At 39.2% G+C, this 17,591-nt stretch overlaps 1 protein-coding gene across 2 annotated transcripts in view; it reads right to left on the bottom strand.

The window, feature by feature from the left end:
* The window catches only part of TPPP (tubulin polymerization promoting protein), a 52,368-nt gene that overhangs the window by 11,474 nt on the left and 23,303 nt on the right, over window positions 1-17,591 (bottom strand). For both annotated transcript variants that reach the window (XM_054164005.1, XM_054164006.1), the window contains exon 3: window positions 1,344-1,497. In XM_054164005.1, the coding sequence (XP_054019980.1) occupies window positions 1,344-1,497 (154 nt within the window). The remainder of the gene's footprint in view (window positions 1-1,343; window positions 1,498-17,591) is intronic.

Genomic DNA, 17,591 nt, shown 5'->3' with positions numbered 1-17,591 from the left:
GCATTGAAACATGCTGCCCAAAGAAGTGGCAGAGTCACCGTCCCTGGAGGTGTTCAAAAAATGTGTAGATGTGGCACTTCAGGACATGGTTTAGTGGGCATGGTGGTGTTGGGTTGATGGTTGGACTTGATTATCTTAGAGGTCTTTTCCAAACAATGATTCCATGAGAGTACAAGAGCAATGAAATAAAATCTTGCAAAAATCTGATAAATAGCACATCTAAAAAGAGATCTCTTCGCTTGACATTTCCACTGTTTGCTTGTACTGAACTATTTTCTTGAAATATTATTTACAACTAGATTTTCATTCACAGATCTACAGGCCAAAATTCAGGAGGATTACAAATTCTAAGTAGACAAGATTATTCAAACTGATGGTAAACACTCCAGTACTTCTTAAACTACAGGGTAAAAACTTGCTAATATTGTAAAAACCAAACTGTTATACTTCTGACAGACAAACAAAAATCAAAGACCAGACCACATTTCCAGTGTTCTGAGATTCACATATTGTATTAAATGTATTTTAAGATGTATTTGCTTTCATTTTGCTGGTATTTCACACAATCTCTTAGAACTAATTAATGAAGTTCTGAATTTAATTCCCTTCTACTCTTTGTTATTTGTATACATCAATCTTCATGAATGTTTCTATATTCTAACCATGTACAAGAGCCCTCCTTGAATCTTCCTGACTGTGCTGCTTGCCTGTACAATTCCTAGCAGAAGCAATCACAAGAGTGCACAGTAGTGCAATACTTAGCTGTTGCATAATTTTTGTTCATCCTCAGTTCAGTACAGTTGTTGCCTTCAGGCCTGTAAAGACATGCTGCTTGGATTTGTGGACTGTAGAGGGAAGCAGGTTAAGGCACAAGCCCTATGAGGAGAGGCTGAGGGAGCTGGGGCTATTTAGCCTGGAGAAGAGAAGATTCAGGGGAGAACTTATTGCTATCTACAACTACCTGAAAGGAGGTTGTAGACAGGTGGGGGTTGGTCTCTTCTCCCAGGCAACCAGTGACAGAACAGGAGGACATAGTCTCAGGCTGTGCCAGGGGAAGTTTAGGCTTGAGGTGAGGAGAAAGTTCTTCACAGAAAGTGTAATTTGCCAGTGGAATGTGCTGCCCAGGGAGGTGATGCAGTCACTGTCCCTGGAGGTGTTAAAAAAAAAAGACTGGATGTGGCACTTGGAGGCATGGTTTAGTTGTCAGGTGATGTTAGGTAATAGGTTGGACTTGATGATCTCTGTGGTCTTTTCCAACCCGGTTGATTCTGTGATTCTGTAATATAATAACACCAAAGTAGAACAAAGGACAGGTAAAACAATCCAGTAGATCAGTAACATACCGTTACTCCAGATATAATTGGGGCTTTTCCTTCAATTAGTTTATATATTTCTTGAATTGCTTCCTCATCACTCTTGTCTTTAAATCGCTTCTTAGAGAGTTCTTGAAGGGCTTCCTTAAACTGCTCAAAAGTGATAGTTCTGGAAGACTTTCCCCTGTCAAAACACACCAAAATGGACAGAAATTACAGAAGAACAAAACAAGCATTCTAAGAACAGAATGGTCTCAGTTTACCACAGTGAACTACAGAAAACTGAAAGAGAACAGGAAGACCCATACAAACTATTTATGCTGCCACAGAGAACATATCCCAGAAACATCACTTCCTTTTTTATGCATATCAGTAGGATAGTACTTTAGAAATTTCCCTTGATGAACATCCAGAAATAAAGAAGAAATAAAGGGAATTGGCCTGCTGTCAGAATGCCTGCAGCTCAAATTAAATATAGTCTCATTTGGCTGATCACTTGTAAAGCCTGTCTGCATAGAAGGTAAGAACTTAAGTATCTTAAATTAATTTTGTAATTCATTTTTTCCCCTCTTTGAATAACTTATTATGACATATTATTCAGGACTATCCATGTATTCACAAGTAAATAAAGAATAATGCTTCTTGTGGAAAGCAAACTCTTAAAAAGCATTTAAAAACTTGAAATTCGTCCTCTGTCAAAGACTGACAGATTTTAAAGTAATACCTTTTAATTCAACACCTGTCACCTTCGTAAAATAAGCACACATTTATAGAAAACACAATACAGCAGTCTGGAAAACTCATAATCCCCCCCCCCCCCCCTAAATTCAGAGTGTAAGACCTGTTCTTGTTTTCACTAGTAAGGAAGCCCTTTTTTCCACATTACTAAAATACTTGTTTAGGTTCACTTTTAGTGGAGAAGATTTTGCTGTAACTGCTTACAGTGAAAAATCTGATGAGTGGGAAATTCAGAAACACTCAGGCTGGAAAAGAGCCTCAGGATCATCAAGTCCAACCAATAACCCTACTCTGCAAGGTTCACCCCTAAACCATATCCCCAAGCACCATGTCTAAACGGTCTTTAAACACTTCCAGGGCTGGTGACTCAACCACCTCCCTGGGCAGCACATTCCAATCCCTGACCACTTTTTCTCTGAAAAACTTCTTCCTAATGTTCAGTCTAAACCTACCCAGTCACAACTTGAGGACGTTCCTTCTTGTTCTGTCACTAATTACCTTTGAGAAGAGACCAGCACCAGCCTCTCCACAATGTCCTTTCAGGTAGTTGTACAGAGCAATGAGGTCCCCCCTCAGCCCTCCTCTTTTCCAAACTGAACTGTCCCAGCTCCCTCAGTCGCTCCATACTTTACAAACATCTATTTACACAGTCACTCCTGCAGATTTTTTACATCCATCAAGCCAAAACTCTCAGAAAGCAACTCAGCATTCACTAGAGATGTGTTTAACCTGAAGGAAAATAATGCTAGTTTGTTTTCTAGCATTTTAAAATATTCAGGTTAAGCAGGAGGTAATGGAAGTACACACTGTTCCTTTCTTTTCCCTAATACAAATAATATTATTTTCCCTAATACAAATAATATTTTTAGCATTTCTCACTTTAAAATTCAGGTATGAGGCCACAAAATTAGTGAGATTAATCAGCACTAAAGAAAAAAATATTTTATTTTTCTGTAAATTATACCACACACAAAATACACCTTTCCCTGAATTACTAAATTACAGATTCCCTGAACTTTAAAACATGAATTACATGCCAAAATTAAGCCACTCATTTTAAATGAAAAGTTAACAATGAAAAAAAAAATCAAAAAAGATGTTCTGATACTTATGGTGATGTAACCCTAAGTAGCACCATCTTTCATAGCAGATGTTTTTAATTACTTACAACATTATGAAACCTTTAAAGAAACACTTAAGAGTCCACGTTGCTGGGAAACATGCTACTATATGAGTTATGTTTGCCAATTAAGCATTTATTTTTATGTCAGTTTAGAGAGCTTTTCAAGCAGATCAGAAAAAGGTAAGAATGGGTCCAGAGCAGGAGACTCCACAACCTCTTTGGGCAGCCCATTCCAGTGCTCCACCACCAAAGTAAAGTTTCTCTTCATGTTTAGATAGAACTTTGTATGTTCAAGATCACATCCATTACCTCTTGTCCTGTCACCAGGTACCACTGAAAAAGACTTAGCACACAAACTAGAACAGCTCTTTCAAAAGCTACAGCTGGTTATACAGGAATATATCATAGATAAAAGGATAGAGAAAATGTGCACTGGCAACAGAAACCTCAGGCTAGAAAAACTATGCATAGAAATCTAATTTTAATTCAGCTGTCCAAAAGGGCCACTGCACAGAGACAGCAGTGCAGAGGAGAGTGACCTGGGGGTCCTGGTGGATAGAAGGATGGCCATGAGCCAGCAGTGTGCCCTCGTGGCCAAGAAGGCCAATCCAGCATTTAAAGTTGCTGCAAATACTCAGCTTCCTTGTGTGTGTCTTGTTTTCAATATGTCATCTCATTTCCATGAGAATAACAAAAAAATTTATTTAATTTTCACTTACCAAGTGTTACAGGTTCAGACACTTGTCTACAATTGAGTATCTGACAAGAAAATGAGATAAAATGGAACGTAGTAACAATAGAGGAAAGGTGGGGGTGGGAGGGAAGAGTATTGCAAACCCAGACATCATAAAATTATCTCCTCAATGAAAAGAAGAAAATATATATGAGAGATATTAATAATTAGTTTTAAGTCCTGTATTTTATTGTGACACACAGAAACCTTTATTTTTAGAAAGGGTAGATTCTTACATGCCATTGCATTTCAAGCTCTGTTTCATCTACTGGAATTACTCTAACACATCATGTATCAGTGGAGAAAACAGTGTACTCACTTGTAAAAGTTGTTTAAATCTATGCCTACCTTTAGGAAGAGACTGAACATATGTAGAAGAATTTTAGAAAGCTTCTCATCACTTCCTCTTCCTTAAGAGGACTCTTCACACATAACCAGTACAAATGGTGAGATTCTGAATTAAAACTTTAATTTCTCAGTTTGCCCTTGGGAAACCAAGTTCACAAATGTAACAGCAGAAGTTCTGAGCCTAAACATCAGCATTAGTGAACATGAAATGTAAAAGACCAAACACTGGCCCCAGGCAGATTGCAACTGCAAGTGATGCAGTTCTCACTCACAAATATTGTGACAGAGTCCTGTGTTCACAGGATTAGAAAAATATACTGTGAAAATGTACTCCTACAAATTCATACTTTTATGTTATTTGGACTTCACTACTATTTGGATTCAGAGCTGTCAACAGTTGTAGATTAAAAGAAAAGCTGTACCAATACAGTCCACAGATCAAATGCACAAAATTATTGACGAGTATTAGAAATCTTTATAGCACTACTGTCGTTTAGGGTTTCTTCAATCTAAGAGTTTCCATCTTAACCTCTGAGCTACTACAAGTCATCCCATTCTAAAAGGCCACTTTTCCTTTCAATTTTCTTAGGTTGAAGAGATAAAAGTAGATCTGAAAGAGAGAGGCTTCTATTCTTCCTAGCATTGCCAAAAGACGATTACAGCAGATTACACAAACCAGGACTGTTTTGCTGTGAAGAGGTCATCTGCCCATAAAAGTCTAAGGAGAACAGAAAGTCTGTCAAGGGTCTGAAGACAGCATAACTAGAGGTAGGAGCTCAAAAAATGTTTGGTTTTTTTTGCTTAAACTCTTGTACAAGCAGTTTTGTTTGTAAGGTTTATTTTGTCCAAATTCACTGTGGACTTCGGTGTCTCAGTCAACTAAGCAGTCAAGTAAAATTCAACGGCATCAGAATAAACAGGATTTGGGATACTCTGTATATTTACTCCTTTCCCAAGTCAATTTCATTCATTCAGAAGACAGAACGAAGGATTGCACTGCCTTACTTGTCACTAACAGGAAGTCTCACTCTAACTGTAAGTTTAATCAGGCAGTTTCCAGTTTGACACTACTGCTCCCATATCCATGAAGGTAACAGCTAGCCAAATAATTAGACATTATCCTGAAGTATCAGAATTAATAATTGAAATTATTCAAATCAATCAGATAAAGGTGTCATCATAACACTAAGAATGGACTGTGAGTCAGACCATTTACTCTAAATCCTAAAGAAGGTGTATTTCCTGATGACATTCAAACCAGACTGAACTTTAGCTGTTTCTGCTTTATCTTAGCAAACAAAGAACAACAGAAAAAAAGGGAAGTGTTCCTCTTAAAACATGAAGGGTTTGGGTTGGTATTTTTCGTTTGTTTCTATTGTGGTTTTGTCAGGAGAAGGGGGAGTGTTTCTTTGTTTTGTTTGCTTGTTTTGTTTGCTTTTAAGAGAAATAATAGAGGGATTTATTCAATTTGTTCAAATTTTTTCTAATTCCCCCCACTAAGAGCAATCTGTCATACTAAAAATTCACTGCAGCTGAAAGTCCTTGGTTTTCTTACAAATAAGTTTTTTACCATTTATCACTTTACAGCAGCAACTTTGTGATTATTATTGTGCTATTTCCCAAAGTATTAATTCTTATTTATTTAGTAGAACTGACTTTTTTTTCCCCCCTTTTTTCTTTTTTGGGGCTATTTTTGATGACACATCAGGCCTTCTTGATTTACTCTACATATGTCATGTATATTATTAGTACATAGTTAGTGGTAGGTGCTGTACTAAAAGGCACTAAAAGACACTAAAAAGGTACTACAGAGAAATTCCTTGAAGCAAAAAAGGTTTGTCCTTGTGTCTGCAAAATGCATCACTCAACTAACAGATACTCTTTTATGCAAGAATCTCTGCTGTAATGGTACAAGTACAAAGTCCAAGGCTATTAAGTTTAACCAAGAAGCAGGTTACGCAATGGGGCTGGGAGCTTACTTTTTTCCTTTTGTGCTTTACAATTTTCACTTTCTTTTCTCTTTGGGCTACACAGGGTAGCATTTTTACTGGCTATCAGTCCCACCATTCACAACCTAAAACAAAACAAACAAAAAACCCTAGGTCCCTAGTCAAGCTAATGAGGCTGCTAGAACCATGCTGTCTAATGGAGTATTCAGCATTTCTTAGGAAGATCTGTTTCTTTGTCAAGAACAAATTTACAACACTTAGAGAGACAATGCAAAAAAACTTACAAATGTAAAAGAGACCACAGTTTCTTGGATAAGACTGAATAATGTATGCCTAACCCAAAGCAGAGACTTGAGTAAAAATCTGGCAAATATAGCTGAAGGGAGAAGGGAAGGAGAGGAAGCATATGTACTGCAATATAATTATATCAGTTTCTTTGTGCTGCACTAATGGGTGGTTTGTAAAAGAACCAATTAAGAAGCCAAAACTTGAGGCATCACCTTGCTTCAGAGACTTCCAATCAGTAGAACAGGGATACTGAAATGCTGATGCAAAAAGGACTAAAAGAGTGAATTGTTAGGAAGAAGACATCCTTCCAGAAGAAAATTGCAGAAGTGATTCTTGAAAGAAGAAAGAACAGAGATCTTCAGCTAAGGTAGCAGGCATCTTTGTGAGTATGGCTACTTTATCAGAAGAAAATATTAGAATTGAGAAAGATGAAATCCATATGACCTTCACAATTATTGTTTAAATAGAGAAAGGTAATTCTGCCACTCTCCTCTGCTCTGCAAATAGAATGAAGGAGGAGGCTGGTGAAAGAAAACAACCTGGCAAAACCATGTAGCAGGTAAAAGCATCCAAAGAAAAGTAAATCCCAGAATAAGAGGGGTTAAAGAGATTAGTAGAGCTTAAAGTGGATGAAGAAAAGAAAGAGGCCTAGTAGAAAGTATGTCTAATGGTTATGTAGAGGAAAAGGTAAAATTAGCTTAAAGGAGCAGCAGAAGCCACTTGTTTAGGGCTGGTTGGTTTGTTGGGCTTTTTTTTTTTTTTTTCCCAGAGAAAAAGAAATCATGTTGCACCCTCAGCAAGTTTGCTGAGGACACCAAGCTGTGTGGTGCAGCAGACACGCTGGAGGGAAGGGATACCATTCAGAGGGATCTTGAAAGGCTGGAGAGGTGGGCCCATGACAACTTCATGAGGTTCAACGAGACCAAGTGTTGGGTCCTGCATCTGGGTCAGGGCAATCCCAAGCACCAATATAGGCTGGGCAGCAACTGGCTTCAGCCCTGAAGAAAAGGACTTGAGGGTGCTGGTGGATGAGAAGCTCAACATGAGCCACCAGTGTGCACTGGCAGCCCAGAAAGCAAATCACACCTTGGGCTGCATCAAGAGAAGCATAGCCAGAAGGTTGAGGGAGGTGATTCTCCCCTTCTACTCCGCTCTGGTGAGGCTCCACCTGGGGTACTGCATCCAGTTCTGGAGCCCCTATTACAGGAAGGATATGGATGTGTTGGAGCTTGTCCAGAGAAGGGCCATGAGGATGATTAGAGGGCTGGAGCACCTCTCCTATGAGAACAGGCTGAGAGAGTTGGGGTTGTTCAGTCTGTAGAGGAGAAGGCTCTGAGGAGACCTTACTGTGGCCTTCCAATATCTTAAGAAGGCCTACAAGAAAGCTGGAGAGGGACTTTTTAGGGTGTCAGGTAGTGATAGGACTAGGGGGAATGGAACAAATATAGAAATGGGTAGATTCAGGTTGGATGTTAGGGAGAAGTTCTTCACCATGAGGGTGGTGAGACACTGGAACAGGCTACCAAGGGAGGTGGCAGAAGCCCCATCCCTGGAGGTTTTTAAGGCCAGGCTGGATGTAGCTCTGAGCAATCTGATCTAGTGTGAGGTGTTCCTGCCAATGGCAGGGGTGTTAGAACTAGATGATCCTTGAAGTCCCTTCCAACCCTAACAATTCTATGATTCTATATCTGGACATTAAGAACAAAGATCTGTGTAAAGGTTAGCCACTGAAAAAAAGCTGCAGAGGAAGCATTTGGAAAACTCTGTAAAACCTGAAGAAAATGTATATCCAGATTTGATGCTGAAGGAGTTTGCAAATGCATTTTTCACTACAGACATGTAGCTGAGTTTGAGATAGAAACACGTGCTACCAAGTAGTCTGGGAGACCTTCAGCTTTTCCTTGTTAACGGGCATCATACAAAGAACAGAGATGTTCTGGCTGTCAATCCATTGGACTCCACAAAAAAATGTAGTAACTGTACACACATAATGGATAAAAGATAGTAATTTTATTACAACTGCATTGCTTTTATCCTTAGAATGACGTCTACTCTGTGAAAGTATACAATAAATACCATGCAACTCACAAAGCATATTGCTTAGTAATGCAGAAATCTATCTTTCAAGTATCACAGGAAGTACACGAAGGACCAGCAATATTTGTCTGTAGGAAGTCAGACACTAAAGCACATGTCAGTGGTGACCAATAGCAGCAGGGAAGTTAACTGGGAAGCTTTGCATTTCACTTCCAAGTCTGGGGGTGTTGTGACCAAGTCCATGGGGTTGTTGTGACCCAAGCACAGGACCAAGCACTTGACCTTGTTGACTCTCATACAATTTGCCTCAGTCAAACAATCCAGCCTGTCCAGATTCCTCTGCAGAGCCTTCCTACCTTGGAGCAGATGGGGCACTGCAGCTGTTTGTTAATGACCATACTGACAAGATGCAGCAAGTTTACTTACATGGAAAAGTAATTTAGGAAGCACTAGCTGACAGCTGAGGTACCCAGTTTCCCTTCAGCTCTAGGATATTGACACCCACTCTCCAAGTAAAAACTACCAGTTGCAGACTGGTTGGGTTTTTGTTTGTGTTAGTTTGTTTGTTTTCTGGGAAAAGCATAATGCCATTTAATACTATACATAAGAATTGTCTTTGCATAGGCATTTCTGAAAGATAACACAAACGTGGGTGGAGGCAGTTAGTGACTGATAGCAGCTTATTGCTTCCAAAAATGCTACTATGGAAGCAGAGCATCAGTCTCATCTAGTCCTAGATGGGGCTTTCCTCTAGCGTTTAATAATACTGAATTGCAAGCAAACAGATTTTGGCCAGACTGTCTCAATAAGAAAATACCATTGTTGCATGGTTTTACAACAGCAATATTCCAGTTTTTCCAAGGGATTTCACAATTTTTCCATGTCAAGTCATATAAGCTTGAAAGCAATTTCTGAACCCAGGGACTACTCAATGACAGTGAGCTCTCCTGAGAGGTCAGATATATGCAGGTAAGTAAAGGAGTGTATATGGGGGTAGAGTTTTAGTGATCCTGAAGACAGGGAGAAACCATGGATATATGTATATCTGCTAACATTTTCTGATGGCAATACGAGAAATTGGCAACTGGCATTAACTAAGAGCACAAGCTCTTAGTCTATAGGAATCACTGACCACAAATAGAGACAGAAAGGTGTGAATGAATGACAGAATGACACACAAAGTGAAAGAAGAAAAATTAACTACAGTGGCAGTCTAGATCCAGAGGTCACATGCAAAGAAACCCACAAGACATCTCTATATCAATTAGCGGACCAGGACCAAATCCCAGCCTTCAAGAATGGAGACTCCAGACTGCAGGAATGCACACAGAAGCAATTTCTCTTTTAAGTAAACCAAGATGTATAACCTAAAAGAAACTAAGAAACTGCACATGCCTCTTCTTCTGGAAGATTGCTTTCCCACATGAAAGGAAAAATTGAATGAACACAGGAAAGCTCTAAATAGGGAGAAAAGCTCCAGTCTTCCATTATATGTGCTTCTTGTATGGGAGATTTCAATCTGTGTTAAAACTCCAGTATTCACAACAATGTCCTGATCCTCATACCCCTCTTATCTTCATGTCTTCTGAAACAGCAGTTAGAGTCTTTAAACTATTAATGAACTTGATTTCCAGCAGTCATTCCCATTTTTCAAAACAGAAAGCAAAAGCGCTAAACAGGCAAATTGTGACCAAAACACTACCTCAAACTGCTTAAAATTAAAAGAAAGTATTTCAAGAGATATCCACCTGAAGGGAACTGTATTATTTTAAAAAGGAAATTATGAGAACTGTATTTGTTTGATGTACAGAATCTTACTCCTAATCTTTGCCCACAAGTGAAAAGAGAACACACAGGCACAAGAAATTGCATGTATGTGAGAAGTATCCAATTGACATTTCAACACTTCAAATCATGTTCTTGCTTTGGGTACAGCATTGTTTAATCTCTTTGCAGAGCATTACTAGCCTCAAGCAAATCAACACTCCCACCCAACTTGATGTCATCTGCAAACTTTAAGTGCACTCAGTCCTCTCGGCTAGCACTGACCCTGTTACTGAATCCTGGAGAACACCACTACCGAATGGATTTAACTCTGTTCAGCACCACTTCTTGAATCCAACCACCCAGACAGTTTTGGATGCAGGAAAGAATATGCCCATCCAAGCCATAAGCAGCCAGTATCTCAATAAGGATGCTGTGGGAGACAGTGTCAAATGCTTTACTGAAGTCTAGGTAAACAACATCTGCAGCCTTTCCGTCATCCACCAAGCAGGTTACCTTGTCACAGAATGATATTAAGATAGTCAAGCAGAACATGCCTTTCATAAACCCATGTTGACTGGGCCCCATCACTTTGCCCTGTATATGCTATATAATGGCATTCAAGATGATCTGTTCCATGACCTTCCCTGGCACTGAGGTGAGGCTGACAGGTCTGTAGGTTCCTAGGTCTTCCTTCCAACCATTCTTGTAGATGGGTGTCACATTCTTGAACACCCTATCAACTGAAACCTCCCTGGTTAGACAGGGCTGATGGTGAATGACAGAAAGTGGCTTGGTGAGCACTTTCACCAGCACACTCAGTGCCCTTCAGTGGATCCCATCTGGCCTCGTAGACTTGTCTAAGTAGTACAGCAGTTCACACTAACCATTTTCTCTTGGATTATGGGGACTTCATTCTTCTCCACATCCCTGTTTTCTAGCTCAGGGGGCTGGATACTCAGAGAATAGCCAGTCTTACTATGAAAGACTGAGGCAAAGAAAGTGTTAAGTACCTCAGCCTTTTCTTCATCCTTTGTCACTATCTTTCCCCCTGCATCCATTAAAGGTCAGATATTCTCCATAGCCCTCATTTTGCTGCTGCTGTATTTATGGAAACATTTCTATTGTCTTTTACAGCAGTAAATATTTTTGATATGTCCTTACCGCAGTGAATGAATAGGGGAACTACCAAACACAGAAGAATTCTTCCCCTAACATATATGGAAATGCTTTTAAGTTAACCTGAGACTGAAGCATAGAGAAAAACAGCTCAACAAATGAGTCAACATTTTTCAGATTGAAGATGCTTCAATCAAGTGACAAGAAACAAAAAAACCCCCATAAATCAAAACCACAACCACAAAACAAAGCTGCTTCCATTCAAACCAAAGAATAAAAGTAAGACAACTGCCAGGTCAACAGAATCCCTATTTAAGCAGAGTGCCAGGGGGTTTTGTATGTATCCAAAGAGATTAATTTGGTTTTGAGTGATGTGGCTTCATACATACCCTGCATTCATAGAAAAAGCTGTGTTGCAACATTACTGTAAAGCAAGATGCACACACCTATTCCAGAAGTTAATTCCCTCCGTTCACTCAAGCATTAATGAAATTTTCAGAAAAATCTCACTGTTCTTTTGCAGAACAGGCACTGAAATAACCTTCATGAGAGCATACAAAGTGTTGAGTAGTTTCTAACTACTGAGAGTGCAGGACTTCACACAGAAGCTGAAAAGGCTCACCTGCTAACACTTGCAGCTAGCCTCAAAACACTAACGCTTACGTGAACCATAGAGAGCCATCAATTGGGAGGCAAATACTTGCTTTTCTGTTATATGTGCCTTCTTGTCAAGTACCTGCTCTGGACTGTTTCCTTCCTTATTAAATTTCTCCAGCAGAAAATTTCTCCTTCCTACATGAAGTTACTTGGGGCTAAGGCTAGCTTTCAAAGCAAATGGAAAGTCTTCAGGCCAAATTATATGATTATATTATATATTATACATATGAGGAAGGCAGCGCTTCATTTATTCTACAGACCCACAAGTCTAAAGACAATTCCATATGTAAACTATTTTCAGTGGTAAGAATATTCTTTGATAAGTTCCTCTGCTATGCCTTTTTCACTTCTCCTTACTACATCTTGTGCAGACATACTTTTGCACAGCTTAGGAAAAAATACCTACTGCATCTTGCCCTACCTACTTTGTATACCTCAAAAGCCATCTTTATGCACTTGACATCCTAACACAAAGTTGCACTAATTAACAAGGCAACCATAGGTGTGAATGAATATTTCCCTACTAATCATAACACAGAACATGTGCAAGAAGCACAAAATAATTCACAAGTGGTAAGTGCAGGCTCTTGAGCTCTGATAACTAAGTAATTCCATGTAGACATAGCAGAGACTGAAATAGATGGTTTGCAAACCACAGAGTTCTCTCAATTTCCTGACAAAAATCCTAAGCTAAAAACCGTAAGTTAAGTCTACAAGAGAAAATCTGCCTAACAAAGAGTTCTAATAAAACTACATACAGCTTCAGATGTTTTTTTTCCCCTCCAGAATTTCAGTTTGGAGGCAGCCCTCCTCAGAATGAGAAAGATCAATGTATCTGAAGAGGAAACCGTATTTTACTAATGGAAGTTTCAGTAGTACCACACAACCTGCAGAAGAGTCCATGCCAATGATGTCTTGGCACTCTGTGAATGATCTAAGCAGATGGTGATCAAATTCTAGATGGGAATCTATCTCCTGCCTTGGATTAAAGGTTTGTTTATGAGTTTTTAAAGTGCTTACCCATGTATCTGAAAATAATTCCAAAAGAAATGCAGAAAATCATGACAGTTAATGCCAGTACAGATATCCTCTCACCTACATAACAATTATCTCAATTCAAAGCACCAGCTGTATTTGAAAGATTCCCAAAGTTTATAATAAATGGAGGTTTACACACCAAAATGATAAGGAACAATTGAGATGCTTCTGAAATGTTGGAACACATTGTGAAAGCAGAGAGGAGACCATGAAAGAACAAGTGCACATTCTTTTGGAAATCTGTGACTTACTTAGATCAAGAGCTACTGAAGGAAGGTATCAAGGCAGTGCTGGGAAAAATTCCAGCAACTTTGGAGATGTCTAATATAACTTCAGTGACTAAATTAAGGAATTAGCTAGAGTTACCAAACTATCAGGGGAAATTTCTGCCAAATTTAGGCTCTTACATCTGCTACAAAATCTCAAGGCACAGGATCGCCTTTGCATACCAGGTTGAAACTGAAGCTGTCCATAGATGAGTCCAATGTGAGTAACATTGCTTTGATCAGATACTTCTGAACTGTTCACAGCATTTAGTAAGTTCAAAATACACTAGCAGCTTTCAGTTTTGAAAAACCCCACACTCACAATGTAACAAAGCACACTAAACATCAGAAACCTTCTTGAATAGAAAATCAAACTCCATTTTGATGCATCTTTTTTTAGTTCTGTCAGGTCACAACTCTCTGGCTTTTGAACACAAGCTTCTACCTATCTGCTGCCCTCTTGACTTTTACATTGCACAAAGGGCACTTTCTCTTTCATTTCCAAACAGACAGTTTTTACGTCAGCAATATCTATGGCAGCTCTTTATTACATTCAGAAAATAAGGTGGTGGGTTTTTTTCGCTTTGGGTTTTGAGGGTTTTGTGTTTGGTGTTTTGGTTGGTTGGTTCTTTTGGTTCTTTGCTTGGGTTTTGTGTGTGTGTGCTTTTTGTTGGTTTTGTTCTTTTTGTTTTCTGACCAATTTCAACTCTGAAATTGACATTTTCTTCAAAGTCACTGATTCTACCAGATGAAGCAAGAAACTCAAGCATTGCTTCAAACTATCAATTGCCACATGGTATTCTGGTGCAAGAAGGACAGTGGAGTAATATCCATTCTCATAATGTATGGTACAGAAGGGTAAGCTTTCTAAATTGTGGCCAGTTAATGGTGCAACTAGTATTACAATTCTGTGCTCTTATTCCAGTGCATATATCAGATGACTTTCCATATATCTGTTCATTTGCTATATATATATAAAAACACAAAACAAAACAAAGAAAAAACAAACCAACATCTGGCTTGAGAAGACCCAATAGGCCACACTCTGTTGCCTTGGCAGAAAAGATCAATTTAGTTCTGTGCATTTTAGTTCAACAGCTTTCCCAGCTACGTCATCCACCCAGCATAATGCAGAGCTTTTCCATTACTCTCACGTGATGTGAAATGATGGAAGAAAAGGAACCTCTTTGGAAGAGGACTCCACTGTTCCAGCTTTCTTGTAAAAGGCAGTAATTTCTATTTATTTTTACTATAAAAGCTTATAGAACCAAACATGCTGTTTGTGCTGTCTTAATTAAGGATGAGCAGCGGGAACACATGGCAAATGTGCTGGTCCTTCCAAGGAGTTACTAAACTGAACATTCTTCACTGTTCATTTTTACTGCAAGGGGGTTGGACTAGATGACCTTTAAAGGTCCCTTCCAATCTAGTGCATTCTATAATTCTAATTCTATGATTCTATAAACCAGTGTCAGGATTTATGAGGAGCAAAAAGCCATTTAATCAGATTATAGTCTTCGGTCTCAGATTTGCATTCACACCACTCTTATTAGCATTAAAAGAAAAAAAAAAGCCCCCCCCCCAAACTCAAATCACATATAGTTCACTACTATTTTCATCTGTTATCTATTTCCAGAACAACTCTTAAAAATTATCAAAATTCTTTATTGTTTGATGTGCACAAGAACATCACCTAATGGAGTGGCTATTAAGTACCACGTGGGTTATACATTTTCTTTCGTCATAGCTACCTTTCAGTATTTGACAGCTGTCTCTCAACTTACAAAACACTTCAGATAAAACACATAAGACCCTATAGATGGCAAATTACTCCATTTCCTCCTTTGTCTAGCTATAGGCCCTTTTAAGAATAACAACTCACCCACCTGCTCCTTTTTTTTGCTAAACCAAACGAAAATAACCGTCCCCCCCCCAAACAAACACCACTAAAACACCAACACTTAAAACCTTCTTGTAGAGCTGTAAACACTAATTTATGCATGCAGCTTGCAAGCCTGTGAAACCTCCCTTGACACTATGCCAAAAGGAGAATGGCAGACTATAGTACGCATACTATTCATCCACAAGAGCACACCAATATCCACTTGGAGTAAGTGCACCAGGTATCCATTTTCATAGAGCATCCATCACAAGAAGAAAATGTAAATAGCTTACATTTGGAAGAAACCTGTTTCAAATTGAGACATAAGAAGACTGATCACAAACAGCATCAAAATAGAGTTCATTATGTTCCCCTACTGCCACAAACTAGCTTGGCAAGCTGCAGTCATAGGTGCTCTGCACAGGGAAGTGATCGGACATGATGGTAAACAGTGCAGTCACCATTGTTCATCTATCTCATACCACAGAGTCTCCTTGCAAAGGTGACCAGACAACACTTTTTTGTGTAATACAGACACCACATGATGATGAGTAAGAGCTGAGTGCCCTCCACTCTATAATCCTTTTGTCACTAGTCTCTTGTATTATTCCCACACTGCTCTGCATCTGATATACTCTCCATGCTCAGCACTGTCACCTCCATTGGGAAGCATAACAAACACCATCCCACATTGAGAAACAAATATAATAAAGCAGACAAATGCAGGATTTGGACTGGCCTACCAATTATAGTATGTATTTCTGGAGATCTTGTATAATGGAGTCAATTTCCAAGCTAAACATAGATATTGATTTTTTTCAGTTGTGGTGTAACAAATTGCTACTATGTCACAGTATCACTGTGTATCGGTTGTTAGCTGAAAGAAAAACAACTTACCCTTGCACATACTTTTATAATGACATAAAAGCTGTAAGTTGTATCTTTTACATAGCACAACAATTGCTCCTCTTATCAGCTTACTTTCCTTTTTAAAATATTTGTAAGGAAAGGGCACAGAAAAAAAGACGAAAGACATCTGGGTAATGAAGTAAGTGCTGTCATGTGTTATGAGAGTCACAGCCTGGTGCCAAAGATCACCACTGATCTGCAGCTGCTGATGCCCATGGTCACAAACGGCACTAAGCAGTACAATGCTCTGCTGTATAAACACAGAAAGGGATGAATAGGTCTACAGCACTAAGTCCTTCTCACCAGATGATGGTGGCTTATATTAAGAGCCTTATGTCTGCTGAAGGAGGATTCCAGAAAGGTCTTTAGTTTTCTAAGAATCTTATGAAGCTTGTGTTGCAATCACAAATAAAGGGTAATAGTGTAAGACTAAAAGACTCCCCATGCTTTCAGAACTTTTCTTTCCAGAAAAATATTGAGCCAAAGGAGGAAGACAATTGTCTGGTAGACTCTTCAGAATACACTAACTTATGGTAATGCTATGGACTAAACCTTAAAGTGAGAGGTGTAAATACATCAGCTTATCCAAGAGGCTTTTGAAGCTGATTCAACAGCAGACAAACTGCTAAGGCTCTATGGCTTCCTTGTACAATACTGGGGACACTCACATCATGACACAAGCAACCCCACTAAAGTACCATGACACCCCCTTCATTCTTCTTCAGAGAATTGAGTGACTCATTGGCTTTTTAAAGTCAGAGTCCAGATTATGATTATTCAATTGCATATGGATTATTAGGAATTTGACCTGAACTGCAGAGGGCCCAGGTAACTGAGAAGTACAGGTAACTGCAATTTTAGGCAAAAGAAAAGATATTCCAATTCTGCGTAATAGGAAGCTACACCCACACCTAAATTCTTTTTAGAATTATAAGACCCTAATGATAACTACAAACAACTTCACATTCCACCAAGAAGCCTTAATGGTGCTGCCTGTCCCCATGGCATCAGGCAGCGTTAGGTGACACTGTCACTCACGTTTTCCCTCTTGTGTGAGCACTAAGTTCAGGCTCAGCTGACTCTGAGGGGTTTTGTTGATCCTTGCCAGCACCCAGAGTACAATACCTGTTCTGAAATTGGAGATCTGTAGCTGTGTCCTGCTTTGAGTTAGGACAGAACAAAATCTTTTCAGTGATTTGATTTTCCACATCAGTCTCTTCTAATTAGCTGCACTTTCTGCAGTTAATGGCATGGTTTTGCAGACAGTGCCTGCCTCTAGCAGTGATAATACTTGATGCTTCTGCTTAGGTGGTGTGTAGACCAGAGTCACTGCTAAATCTTGTGTACCATGTTGGGGGGAGAGAGTAAAAGGCCACACCTGCAGGGAAGAGGGGACACATCAGATGACTCTAAAGAGACCAATGAGG

This window comes from Dryobates pubescens, chromosome 9 (genome assembly GCF_014839835.1).
Source record: "Dryobates pubescens isolate bDryPub1 chromosome 9, bDryPub1.pri, whole genome shotgun sequence".
Lineage (NCBI taxonomy): Eukaryota > Metazoa > Chordata > Aves > Piciformes > Picidae > Dryobates > Dryobates pubescens.
Note: the sequence above shows the minus strand (reverse complement) of the source record. Positions and strands in the feature narration are given on the sequence as shown.